We start from the raw sequence: 13925 nt of genomic DNA, 5'->3' as shown, positions 1-13925 counted from the left end.
GAAATTCAAGAATAACAAGAAATTTCTACAGGTCATCTTTATTAACATCAAGGCAGAAGAAGAGAAGAAAATGTTGCAAAGGTGCAACTCCTCTAAACTCTAAACCTTCAGTCTTTAAGAAGGTTCAGGAGATATGCACAAATTATGACATAAATAAAATATATGTAAGCATAGCATGAAAAGCAGCACTTGGCTTTTAAAATAAATACACTTCAATGAAACTGCTGTTGAAGTCATCAGCGACCCCCTTGTTCCAAAATCCAATATTCATGTCCTTGTCCACATCTCATTGAACATCCCAGCAGTCCTTCAAACAGTTGATGATGCCCCCTCCTAGAAACATTCTTCAACCTGGTTTCCAGGACATCTTGTGTTTTAGGTTCTCCTCCTACCTCACTGGTCATTCCATCTTAAAATCTTTTACTAGCTCCTCTCTTGTTTGATCTCTCAATACTGTGTGACCCCAGGGTTCAGTCTCTAGCCCTCTTTTATTCTATATACAGTCTCTATTTAGAAGATCCCAACTAGACCCATTTTTATTAAGAATATAGATATAAAGTACTGTAGTTTACAGCTAGGCCTTGAAATATCTTTTTTAGGATCTCTTAGGAATAAGACTGATAATTGTATTGTGTGTAAACTGCACAATGTGGAAAGCAGATATATCTGTGCAAAATCTTTGCCTCTGTGCTGTCAGTGTGATGTGGTTTCTGCATGGTAATATATTACTAGTGATTTTATCAAAACTTCTAAAACTTAAATTACATGGTAAAAGATCTGTAAGAGGCTGCCTAAGTGTTAGTTGGCACATAAAGATAATTGTAGAAGTTGAAGACATGATTGCTATATTTCAATGTTTATTCCCACTCAACATATTGCCTTCTAAGCTTTCTTTTTTTGTTCAAAGCAAGATCTTAAATATATGTTTAAGTTAATGGACGTAACGCAGGGTTCCTACACTGTATTGGCGTATGTTGGTGGCCCTCTGTGCCCTAGATATATGCACACGGGGTGCAATTAAAAAGCTACAAAGTGAAAGTTGGTTTGGATCCTCTTCATTTCATTTGTTTAGCTTTTCTGTTATTTTTCTCTACTTACAAGTATTCCTGTGAATAAATCCTTGTTAAGTTAAATATTTTAAAAAATATTGTTTATTTACAATTGACTCCTGAATTTATGTCTCTAGCTCCAACCTCTCTGCCTGAACTCTGGGCTCATTATATCCAAGTACTTCCCTGACATCTTCACTTGAGTGATTGATAGATATCTATCTCAAGTAGAAATCTTGATCCCTGACAGCAACCCTGCTCCTCAAAAACATGCTACTTCCCCCAGTAAATATGGCCATCTATCCACTTGTACAAGCCACAAACCTAGAATTATTCTAGACTCCTCTTTCCATCATCTCTCACCATCTAACCTATCAGCAAGTCCTGATGACTCAGCTTACAAAAGATATTCCCAAATCATCCACTGCTAACACTTTAGTTCATGCCAGCATCTTGTACTTTCTAGACTACTGCAATAGTTTTTCAATGCCTTTCCTGCTTGCTCCTTTATGTCCCTTTAGTCAGATCCCACCATTCTCTGCTCAAAAATCTCCTAATCGATTCTAATTATCCTTTGAACAAAATACATCATTGTTATCTTCAAGATATATAATCTTCAAGATTATAATCTTCAAGTTTCTATGTTTATGCCTTTACCCCTGTCTACTTCTCTGAGCTCATCGCATATTACTCTTCCTCTCTCCACTATACTTAACTTATACTGGTCTCCGTTTTTAGAAAATACCAAGCTTGTTCTAGCCTTAAGATCTTTGCATTAGTTGTCCCGCCCCAACCACTATATGGATAGCTCTTGTATTTCATGTTGTCAGCTCAAATCTCTTCAGAGGGGCTTCTTTGATCACTCAACCTTTTAGTAGGACTCTGTCCCATCACTGTCTTTCACATCACCCTGTTTAAGTTTCTTCCCCCCAAGAAAGTTTAAGTCCATGAGAATAGGTTCCTTGTCTGTTCACAGCTACACCTCCAACACCTAGAACTGTGTCCATGGCACAGAATAGGTGCCTAGTAATACTTCTTGAATGAATAAATGACAAACAGATGGGAGGTGGACAAATAGAGCCCACGACATCCATTAAGAGACTCTTATAATAGTCCACGTAAGAGAAAAAAATAGCCTAGACTAAGACTGTGGCAGTTGGGAAATAAGAAAAGGGGATAGATTCAAGACAGCTAGGAAGCAGATTGCCAGGAGGTAGTGCTAACTGCCTATAGAGGAAAGGGGGCTCATCACCACACACATTATCTGATAACATCCCACATTACCTCCAATTTAGAGTCTTCACGATGAAGAATTCCTGGACATTGTTTTTCGTGTTGAAGACTACACTGCATTTTTTTTTTTTTTGGTAGAATACTACTTCTTTTCTTTAACATTCCCCCCCCCCCCACAAATCTAGTTTTCTTTCTCTTCAATCACCTTTATGGCTCAAATAAGCCCTCTACAAAGTCTCAACACTAATCATAATTGCCCTCTGGGTTCATATTTGGGCCTTCATTTTACTTACTCTAAATGACAGGCTGATTCATTCATTCATTTTTTTAAAAATCATTGATAGCTTATTTGTTAGAAAACACAGTTCTCTGACTTTGAGGGATTCAAATCTATTAGTGGTTAAGTTAAATAAAAGAAAATAAAAAAAATAAAAAGATCAACGTAACAGCTTGATAATGGGTTTAACAGAAGTAAACCCAAAGTTCCAAAGGAGAATACAGGAGGGTCAATCATTTACAATTTATCCTTCACAAGCTTATCAGTTTTTGCTCTAAAACAGGTCTGACTACATTTCTCCCTTCTAAAGATTTTTACCTTTAGTCTTCCAATATTAAAAATTTAAAGTGGAAACAACTATACAATATCTACTGTGATCTGATTTCATCCAATTCTGTAGCGTTATCTCCCCTCACTTCTCCACTTACGAGGTATTCCAATAGCAAATCTTCTATAACGACATTTTTTTTAAGTTTCGCAAACTTTGCTAATATTGTTTCCTCTCCTTTGAAATATCTAATTTCCTCTTTTTTTAATCTATCAAAATTAGCATAGTCTTTAAAGACACAGTTCAAATGCTAGCTCCTCTAGAAAGCCAGTCAAAATTTCCATTAAGTTCTAATTTTTCTCATTCTCCTTTCTACTAGTTTTCTTTTCCCCTACATACCTGATTCCTCATTAAATTATAGGCTACTTGAGAATAGGGGCCATATCCTATTCATTCTGTATTCCCACATTAGGTTTCAAATAAGGTTGGTACAGGAACTGATGACTTATATAGCCTTGCTGGATTTACCTGTGACTCACTCCCAAACAATCACAATCACATTAAAAAAATGTATGTATACGTGTGTTTCATATAGATAGATAGATAGATGTAGATATAGATATATATGGGGTGTGTGTTGTGTGTGTGTGTGTACTCATACACATCTATACCCACTTAAACTTTATCCTTGTTTTTCCTATTTCACTGTGGCCCAGTGAAAAGTTTCCAGAGACCATCACTGTATGGTTTACCAGGCAAAATGACACTCTTAGATCATAGTTTGCTACACTTATATATAATATCCAACAACTATTTTGCTTCCACATGGCACTGGGCACACACAGTACTAGGTACTTTAAATATATTATCGCAATCTTTTTTTTTAATAGATCTTTATTGAAGTATAATTGCTTCAAATTATCTCAACCTTTACAACTCTATGACCCTATTTTGTTTAGTCCAGAAAGATGGATCACTTTCCTGTGACCATAAACCTAATGTGTGTCACACAGAATTTAAATTCAAATTTGCCTGCCTCTAAAATATATCTTCTTTCCATGATAGTACACTGCTCCTCAATAAAACCAAACAATTCTTGCCTTTCAGTGATTCTCTAGGTACTCCAAATCCCAAGTCTAATTTACAGAGACTGGCTATCTACCCAACATTCCCCCAAAATGCTGTCCTCCCCAAGGTTAAAGGTGTTCCTTTTTCTAGCATTCATACACTGACACAAGTGAACTACTGCTATGAATGTTTGTGACACACACACCCCCCCCCCCCCGCAAATTCATGTTGAAGCCTAGATCAAATGTGATGGTATTTGGATGTGGAGTCTTTGGGAGGTCATGAGGGTGGAGCCCTCGTGAATGGGATTAGTGCCCTTATAAGAAGAAACACAAGAGATAATCTCAGTCATATAAGGATACAGCATATAAGGACACAGCAAGAAGACAGCTGTCCACATGCCAGAAAGTGGGCCCCCACCAGACACTCAATATGCCAGTGCCTTTATCTTAAACTTCCCAGTCTCCGGAACTGTGAGAAATAAATGCTTATTTTTTAAACCACCAAGTCTATGGTATTTTTGTTATAACAGTCCCAAGTAAGACAACTACCAATAAGAACATTTCCTCTGAATCTCAAAATCCTTAAGGTGTCATCTAGTAAAGCCATGCAAAGTATAGGCAATATATATTAATCATAAATCAGGAAGAAATCTTACTATAATTAATAAGTTAATAAAAAAGAAAATGCTAAAAATAGTTGTTGGGTTTTTTTTTAATTTACTAAGTCATACTGTTATAAAAATGAAGATCTAAGGAAAACTTGAATATGAGGCTAATAGATTTTGGGAAAAAATGACCTCACGATATCAAATCATAGAACAAAATACATACTATGATAGTTATATCCTGATGTATGATTATATATAACACACAAAAAAAAAGGATAGACAAATTTGTCTACTCTTGTTTCTGTTATTAGAAAATTACTCTTTTGTAAAATGGCCATAATAATAGTTATAAAAATAGTGGTCAACATAAAATATGTATTTGTGGGGTTAATTTTTTTTTCCTCTAGTAATGTGACAAGCCAACTATTAATAACATGACATATTTTGCTTGTTTTACATACTAGGGATCTTATATCTTTCTACTCCATGAACTAATTAATATGCATACATCAACAGTGGGGAAAACCTCATTTTGTTCAAATATTAAGTTCAATCCACTTTTATCAACTCTTAGTCTGGACAAGTATTAAAACATACTTAAGGGGCTTCCCTGGTGGCGCAGTGGTTGAGAGTCCGCCTGCCGATGCAGGGGACACGGGTTTGTGCCCTGGTCTGGGAGGATCCCACATGCCGCGGAGCGGCTGCGCCTGTGAGCCATGGCCGCTGAGCCTGCGCATCCGGAGCCTGTTGCTCCACAATGGGAGAGGCCACAACAGTTAGAGGTCCGCGTACCGCAAAAAAAAAAAAACATACTTAAGGATGAAGAACGGATGCTTAATAATAAATCAGGATAGGTTTGGAAATGGAAACCATTATAACTTAAAAAACCAAACAATTATAAATATATGAAACCTATACTACTGAATATTTAAATATATCTCAATTTATGATTTTTGTTCTTGATTATATTCCCTTAATGAGGATAATTTATTTTTAAATTCCTGTAAAATTTTCTAATACACTAGAAATGTATAAATTATTCTTTTAACATTGTTAGTTATATCTTATTTTACAAAAAGGTAGTTTTATGCCTATCAGACAAATGATTAGTGCTAGAATTTCAAATAAGAATTATCTAACAACATGGTTATAGTGAATGGAAATCCAGACATAGATATTTAGTCATATAATTAAGTGCATTTATACATTTAACTTAGAAAAAATTTGAGCATATGTAAACTTTTCTTCATTGTAACTCATCTGTGTTACTATCATATTGTTATTTTAACTGCAAAGTTTTTCTTCCCATAAAAAGTAAACAAATATATCACTACCTTCTGTGAAACAGCAATTTTAACCTCTCCTTGGAGTGCTTCAATTTGCTTTTTCTTCTGTTCAGTCAATTGCTTTAGCTCATTTATGTTACCCTGAAGTTGTTGTTCTTCTTTTTCCTTTTGTGTTAAACTATTCTGGGCCTGTATGACTTGTCCCTGCATTGAACTGAGCTCCAGCTTCAGCTGATGAGAAGTCTAAAAGAAAATAAAACCTGTTTAGCATTCATTTATCCATGCAACACACATTTATTGCGTACCTATTCATGCCAAGCACTACTCTAAGTAGAAACTACTGAGTCTATTGGCCACAAATAATCAGTAGTAAACCAAAAAGAAAAATCCGTACTCTCATGGAGCTTTCATAACTGACACTATTCACTACTGGATGACATGCTGGATTAATCTTCAATATTTGTTTAATCTTGCCTTCCTTTTTAACTTATACATTTGGATACAGCTTGCAAATGAACTAGATTAGTGTTCTCTTATATCAGAAAAAGGGAAAATCAACATCAATCTTTAGATTGCTGAAATGTCTACTGTTTTGAATATTCTCAAAATGCTAACTGCATTCCCTGACAGTCCAGTGGTTAGGACTCGGCGCTTTCACTGCCAGGCCTGGGTTCGACCCCTGGTCAGGGAACTAAGATCCCTGCAAGCAGCACAGTGGGGCCAAAGAAAGTAAAATAAATAATTTTTTTTAAAAAATGCTAAATGAGCCTGTTGGCCACAGTGAATCAGAAAGGATAGCTTCATATTAACTGTGATAAAACCAAGATAATTTTTGGCAAATATGTTTAGTATCTGTCTGATGACACTAAACTATACCACACAATTGTTTCCTCATTTAGAGATTTGAGGCATATTTTGCTACTACCTTATTTTAACAATCTACTAGGATATATTTCTGTTCAAAATTAGATACCATATAGAAGTCACACTGAGGTTCCTCTGTGGCCAAGGTGAACTACACTACCTCTCACCCGTCCAACCAAAGTCATGTTTACATATTTTATGCATATTTCATTAAGAACCTAATTTGAGCATCTGACCATTCAAAGTTACTTTTGAAAAAGTTTCAGTGCTATATATGGATGCTTCAGCTTATCTCCAATACAAAGGGAAATATTTTTGTGCAAAACAGGAGTCAGGTAGTGTTAATAATGATTATGTTATGATAACCAATAATAAAGTAATAGCTAACATTTGACCATTTATTTTGTTACAGCTGGTATTCTGAGCACTTTGAAATATATTAACCCATTTAATTCTCGCAATAATCCTATGACACAGATTCTACTATTAGCCCCATCTTACTGCTGAGGAAACTGGAGCACAGAGAGATCAAGTCATCTGCCTAAGAAGGCAAGGCAAGACAGCATAGCTAATAATTGGCACAGTCAGGATATAAATTTACACAATCTGGATTCACAGCTTGGGTATTAAACCTCTATAATTTTGCCACTTACATGGCTGGCATATAAAGCACAGGTGTCTTCTTTCAATCAACAACCAGAACACAATCACACTAAAGACTTGTCAGGACCATGTTTTGCTGCTTTATCAAATCTGATCTCTAGAAAGCTACATGCCTGGACTCTAGCTGCTAGAGGTATGTCTTCAGAGAATAACAATATATATTATACCCATTTATTTCCTCATTTGCTTGTTTGTTTTGATGGAGAACAAAAGAAGCATTAATCATAGAAAAATCTCTGAATTGTTATAAAACCATTATCAAATATGCCATTAATATAAATGTCCATGAAATAAAGAGCCCTTAAAATGTCATTTCTATGGAAAATCTATTAAGACTTTTTTTATCCATAGTAATGTTCCTTAATCTAGATTATCTATTTATAACTCTATAGTTAGTTGACTCAATTTTCTACCTTTATTAATAATAATCCTTTATTTTGGGCCTTTTATTAAACTAGCTTGAAACTTTTTAGTAGTAGGTAGAACACAAATGAAAAAACCTTCTTTTGACTTAAGTATTGTGAAAATATTTTGAAAATATAAAGACCTTATTATGCTTTACACATTTTTTGTTATAGAAAAAAAATCTTACCTCCTTCTCTTTTTCAAGTGACTTTTTCAGTTCATTCTGTTCCTTATGCGTGCTTTCTGTCTGTACTTGAAGTTGCTGCTTTAATTCTTTGCACGTTTTCTCCTAAAAAAATGGAAACTACATTATGCAGAAAATATTTGTAGTGAATTTAAGAATTTTGGTTTACAATCTCAGTAAGATCCACACAAGGAAATAAACCAGAATCACTGATGATTTAAGATGGGACAAAATCATCCATTTCAATAATAAAAACAGGCAAATATTATAGCAGTAAATGGGGAGGGAGAGGAAAAGGCTAAGAGTTTCTATTATCAACCAATAGTCACAATAAATACTTTAGATAATATTTAGACAAGATTTTAGAATACTTTGGAAACCACATTTTTATGTCACAGAATTAATTAACTTATACTATTTTAAAAGTAGAATAATGGGCTTCAAAAAATGGAAGCAAATTTTTTTAAAGTATTGAAACAACAAATAAAAATAATTACATATAACTTAAGTGGGAACATATACAGATAGAAGATGTTTCCTACAAACAGAAAGGAACATAAAAGCAACATACGAAAATCATGTTTTTTATGGTACTCAACACTTTCACTGACCTTCATATTGAGAACAAAAGAATTTTACTTTTGCTGTTATTCTGGGTTAAAATATTTCTGAGAATACATTCCTCTTTACGCATTTCCTGAGACTCAGATTTTTTTTCTCTATAGTTTAAATATTTTTTACAGTATCTCTAAGACATGGTATTATCTAGAGTTTTAGAAAATTGAATGAAGAATTAAGAAAGCTTATAGCACCAGAGTTAAAAATCATTTAGATCTTTCTGGTCTTCTTTCTTTTTTTTTATAGTCAAGTGAAAAACATTTCAACTAGTAGCTATATTCTCTGTGGAAGTGTCCCTGAGGACAAACATGCTGTAGTCTTTCCCAAATCTAGCACCAGACCCAGAATAGAGAAAAACTATATACTCAAATGAAAATTTTCTGGGCCATTGGAAAATTACAAACACCAATATCTTTTTCTCAGGTTAAGTAATCCCAATTCTTTTTCTCTAAGAACACTTAAAATCACTTAAATGCAGGGTGAAAAGTCAACAGTGAATTAAGCAGAAAAGTCACTACATTTTAAATAAAAATCACTTCTACCTAAGACAGTAAACATAAACAACTAACCAAATCTAATACAGCAGCTTTTCCTTTCTGGTTTTCCTTTTCAAATTCACTTTTGGAGTTCTTCAAAGAATCAGAAACTTCTGATAATTTCTCTTTTGCTGCAGAAAGCTCTGCTACTAAAGTTTCTTTCTCCATCTTCACTTTTTGTAGTTCTGTTACTGCTGTGTGAACTTTGTTATTCAATTCCTTGTGCTGCATCTTTGCATCTTGACTTAAATTTTCAATTTCTTGTTTAAGGATTTTTTTTTCTTCTTCTTGCTTGGTAAGCATTTGCTTAATATTTTCAAGCGCTTCAGATTTCTTCTGTAGATCCAACTTTGTATTGGATACTCTAAATATTTAAGAAACAATTTCTTTAATAATGCATAATTTACCATTCAAATAAATTATTGAGTTTTAAAACTTTCTTGTGTAGTTAAGAAGTAAAAACAATAATTTAATATCATAAAACCACACAACTGAAAAATGCCTTAGAACATCTGATCCAATGATTTAACAGATGAAGATGATTTTCCTCAAGTCAAATAAATTAGTGGTAAAGCCAAGACCATCTAAGCCCATGACTTAATCCAGTCTTGTTGACCACAATGTATCACCAAATAAATCTGTGCATATAGCAAACCCTCTAGTGTATGACAGCCAGAAATGTTTTCCCATGTGCCCTAAAGAACCTATTTATTACATTAGCCCCCATGCACAGAGAACTCTGCCTCTTTCCTTGAAAAACTAAAACACATTATGTGTTTGCCAGCTCTTAAACTTGAAAACACATAAGATAACCAGCAAAAATAAAGTTAAAAAATAGAAGAAATATTTCATTTCAAACATGGAGGAAAGACAAAAGATTTACTTTAATCCTAGAGCCTAGCAGATTATATAAAAGATTTGTTATCATTTAATATAAGTTTTCTACACCGGAATGAATTAAAAAGTTACAAGAACCTGAAACTAACAATGATATTGTAAATCAACTATACTTCAATTTTTTAAAACAGGGAAAAAAAAGTTATAAGAATGAGGAAATGAAGATATTGTTTTAAGAAAGTTAAACTAAAGACTTTGCTTTCATAAAATGAATAAAATTATGCATATTACATATCAAAAGAAAAGAATACATTAAAGATCAACCATTTTTTAAAGTGAAAATGAAACCAAGTGCAAAGTAATATTTCTAGAACGCATACTATTTCCAATGTACTTTACTATCAATGTACTTTATTATAAATTCAACAATATGTTAAAGAGAGGTTATTAAAAAATGTACCAGCCACATAATTGAAGTTGGGTATTAAAACAATACCAGAACTGCATCTACACCTTGAAGTTTTCTAACTTTTAGTCCCAGAAACTTACTTTTACTTTAAAATAAGTAGCTAGAACATATGAAGGCACATTCACAGGATCCTGTACCTCGTGGATTTTTAAAGGTCTAAATAGAAAAGTCATTGTACTAATATTACTTTACCATTTAATATAGTTAAAATCCCTGTCAAGCAATCCTAAAATTGGGACTTGATATATTCACTATGCTACTTAACTTTTCCATAAGTAATTATTATAAAATCATAAGACTATGTGAATCAAAGAAAGTAAACAGAAATAAAGGCTTGCACAAATACCGTATGCTAACACATATATATGGAATCTAAGAAAAAAACAAAAAATGTCATGAAGAACCTAAGGGGTAAAATGGGAATAAAGACACAGACCTACTAGAGAATGCACTTGAGGACATGGGGAGGGGGAAGGGTAAGCTGTGACAAAGTGAGAGAGTGGCATGGACATATATACACTACCAAACGTAAAACAGATAGCTAGTGGGAAGCAGCCGCATAGCACAGGGAGATAGCTCGGTGCTTTGTGACCACCTAGTGGGGGGAGATAGGGAGGGTGGGAGGGAGACGCAAGAGGGAAGAGATATGGGAACATATGTATACGTATAACTGATTCACTTTGTTATAAAGCAGAAACTAACACACCACTGTAAAGCAATTATACTCCAATAAAGATGTAAAAAAAAAAAAAAGTCAGTTTTGATATCTATCTATATCTATACCAGCTCTCTATTATGTAAAAAAGTTAACAGTAGATCCCTATTTATATTGAAACTTGTATATATATATCACACAAATACATACAGAATTTTATTTTAAATATGCCTGTTTTCTATTACACTAAAACCCTTTGAGACATATCTCATTAAATATTTTAAATTAGTGGCTTTACATTTCATGACAAACCTCTAGACATAAAAATAATAAAAAATTCTTTAGTACAAAAAAAAAAGAAATAAAGCCTTGCATAGTGACTATAAAACTTAGTTTATTTTTTTCAAAGTCACTTAAGGAAGTAATAAATAAATCCACAATCTGGGAAACCTTAACATCCCTTTCTCAGAAACTGACAGAAATGACCAGAGAAAAAAATTGGCAAGGATATAGAAGATTAGAACAACATTATCAACCACCTTAACCTAACTGATATTTATAGAACACTTTACCCAAAAACACATATATGTGTACATGGAAACTTAACCAAGATAAACCATACACTGTGCCCTAAATGAAAATTTGAAATGTCTGAATTTTACTGAGTATGTTCTCCTACCAAAATGGAATTAAATTAGAAATGAATAACAGTAAGATATCTAGAAGAGTCCTAAATATTTGAAAAGTAAACAATATACTCCTAAGTAACCCGTAAATCAAAGAAATCACAAAGGATATTTGAAAATACATTAAACAGCAGAGTAATGAAAATACATTATAAGATGGAACTTGGAGGGAAAGAGTTGCATGCAGAGTGAAGGTGGCCCTTGAGAAAGTGGAGCTCTATACCCTGTTATTTGGGCTGAGTCCTATAACCAGGGGTGAGGTTTAGTCAAACCTCAGATGTGTTTACCCAGCCCTTCTTTCTTAGGCAGTACTCTAGAAATGCAGGACCCCACATAAGAAATGTTTGCATAAATTATAAAGGCAAAAATTTTAAAAACCTCAGTAGAAATGGAAAGAAACACTGGGCCCATAGCGGGCCTTGGGAAAGAGAACAAGAACCAACTCAAAGGTCATCTTCACAGACACATGACTGGGTTCCAGAGGTGACAAATCACTCAGTGGGTGATACAAAGGATCAGATGTACTCCCCAAATACCTAGGCACTGGAAACGACGATGTTAAGAGAAGAAGTGCCACTTGAGGCACAAAATGCATCTGTATATCCTCAAGTTCACAATGTCAGGACCCAATTTACTAGCTGTGAGAACAAAAACATTTTGTCATCACTCCCAAAACAAGGATGAAACCATGAAGGTATAAAACAATTTAACTATCATCAACTTTGATGGGTTTTATTTCATTTCCCTGAAAGGTACTGAATACCTTTCCCAGGCTCTCAGCTTCCAGCTTTACTACTGAGAGTCAAAAACCCTCACCATCCTGACACAGATCCAGTCTGCCAACTGTCAGAGTGGTGTATTTGGCCTTTAAAGACAAAGTCTACTGAAATGTGACTGGTCACAAGCCCTCCTATTTAACCATACTGTGATGGCTTTATTTTTCATTCACATTAATATCAGTAGTTTATAGAATCAAATAAATCTTTAAGCACTGTGATAGCAAAATTGAAATCTTATGAAACTTAGTTTATAATCCTCTCCCTTAAGTAGTTTAGCTTACGTTTCTTTCTCCTTTTCAAGTTGTTTACTCAATTCTGTGGCTCTAAGCTCTAAATCTGTGTTCAGCTGTCTTTGCTCTTGTAGATCCTGCAAAGCTTGCTCCTTGTTTGCTTTAACTTCAAGAGTATCAGCTTCTAGTTTCTATGGCAGAAATATAATATAAAACCATTTTAATGTCAACAATTATCTATCTATTAAACATTATAACATTTATTTACACTCAAATTGGTGTTGACATAACACACAAAAATAACCAAAAATATTTATGTTATAATAAAAAACACATTCTGAAGCCATCACTGAATAAAGAAGCCATTTATCTTGGAATCTTTCAGAAGACCTAGCAGCTGGCTTTATATATGACAGGCAGTCACTAAGTTTTCACTTTTTAAAATGAACTCTGGGGCTTCCCTGGTGGCGCAGTGGTTGAGAGTCCGCCTGCCGATGCAGGGGACACAGGTTCGTGCCCTGGTCCGGGAAGATCCCACATGCCGCGGAGCAGCTGGGCCCGTGAGCCATGGCCGCTGAGCCTGTGCGTCCGGAGCCTATGCTCCGCAACAGGAGAGGCCACAGCAGTGAGAGGCCCGCATACCACAAAAAAAAATTAATTAATTAAAAAATTAAATAAATAAATAAAATGAACTCTGAATAAGAGAATAAATTTAATTATATTTATTACTTGAGTAAAAGTTATTAACTCAAGTATGAAAAAACTAAGTAACAGGTTCACACATGGGCCCACTTAAAATATATAATCCTGGGACTTCCCTGGTAGAGCAGCGGTTAAGAATCTGCCTGCCAATGCAGGGGACACGGGTTCAAGCCCTGGTCTGGGAAGATCCCACATGCCACGGAGCAACTAAGTCCGTGCGCTACAACTACTAAGCCTGTGCTCTACAGCCCACGAGCCACAACTACTGAGCCTGCACACCTAGAGCCCGTGCTCTGCAATAAGAGAAGCCACCACAATGAGAAGCACGCACACCGCAACAAAGAGTAGCTCCCGCTCGCCACAACAAGAGAAAGCCCGCACGCAGCAATAAAGACCCAATGCAGCCAAAAATAAGTAAATTTATTTTAAAATAAATAAATAAAATATATAATCCTTTATATTCAGCTTACAACACTGTTATATAATTATAAATATTCAAAACTAAA

The 13925-nt window shown here is 34.5% G+C and overlaps 2 protein-coding genes across 2 annotated transcripts in view; one reads left to right on the top strand and one right to left on the bottom strand.

Moving 5' to 3' along the window:
- PLEKHG7 (pleckstrin homology and RhoGEF domain containing G7) overlaps positions 1-13708 on the top strand; it is a 115359-nt gene extending 101651 nt beyond the window's left edge. Inside the window, 1 exon segment of the mRNA XM_060167030.1 lies at positions 13668-13708. The gene's annotated coding sequence lies outside the window, so the exon portion shown is untranslated.
- The window catches only part of EEA1 (early endosome antigen 1), a 79916-nt gene that overhangs the window by 16538 nt on the left and 49453 nt on the right, over positions 1-13925 (bottom strand). Inside the window, exons 15-18 of the mRNA XM_060165193.1 lie at positions 12769-12908; positions 9095-9425; positions 7911-8012; positions 5840-6034 (exon numbers count right to left, since the gene is read on the bottom strand). Coding sequence (XP_060021176.1) covers positions 5840-6034; positions 7911-8012; positions 9095-9425; positions 12769-12908 — 768 coding nt within the window. The remainder of the gene's footprint in view (positions 1-5839; positions 6035-7910; positions 8013-9094; positions 9426-12768; positions 12909-13925) is intronic.

This window comes from Lagenorhynchus albirostris, chromosome 11, assembly GCF_949774975.1.
Source record: "Lagenorhynchus albirostris chromosome 11, mLagAlb1.1, whole genome shotgun sequence".
Lineage (NCBI taxonomy): Eukaryota > Metazoa > Chordata > Mammalia > Artiodactyla > Delphinidae > Lagenorhynchus > Lagenorhynchus albirostris.
This window is presented reverse-complemented; position numbering and strand designations above follow the sequence as displayed.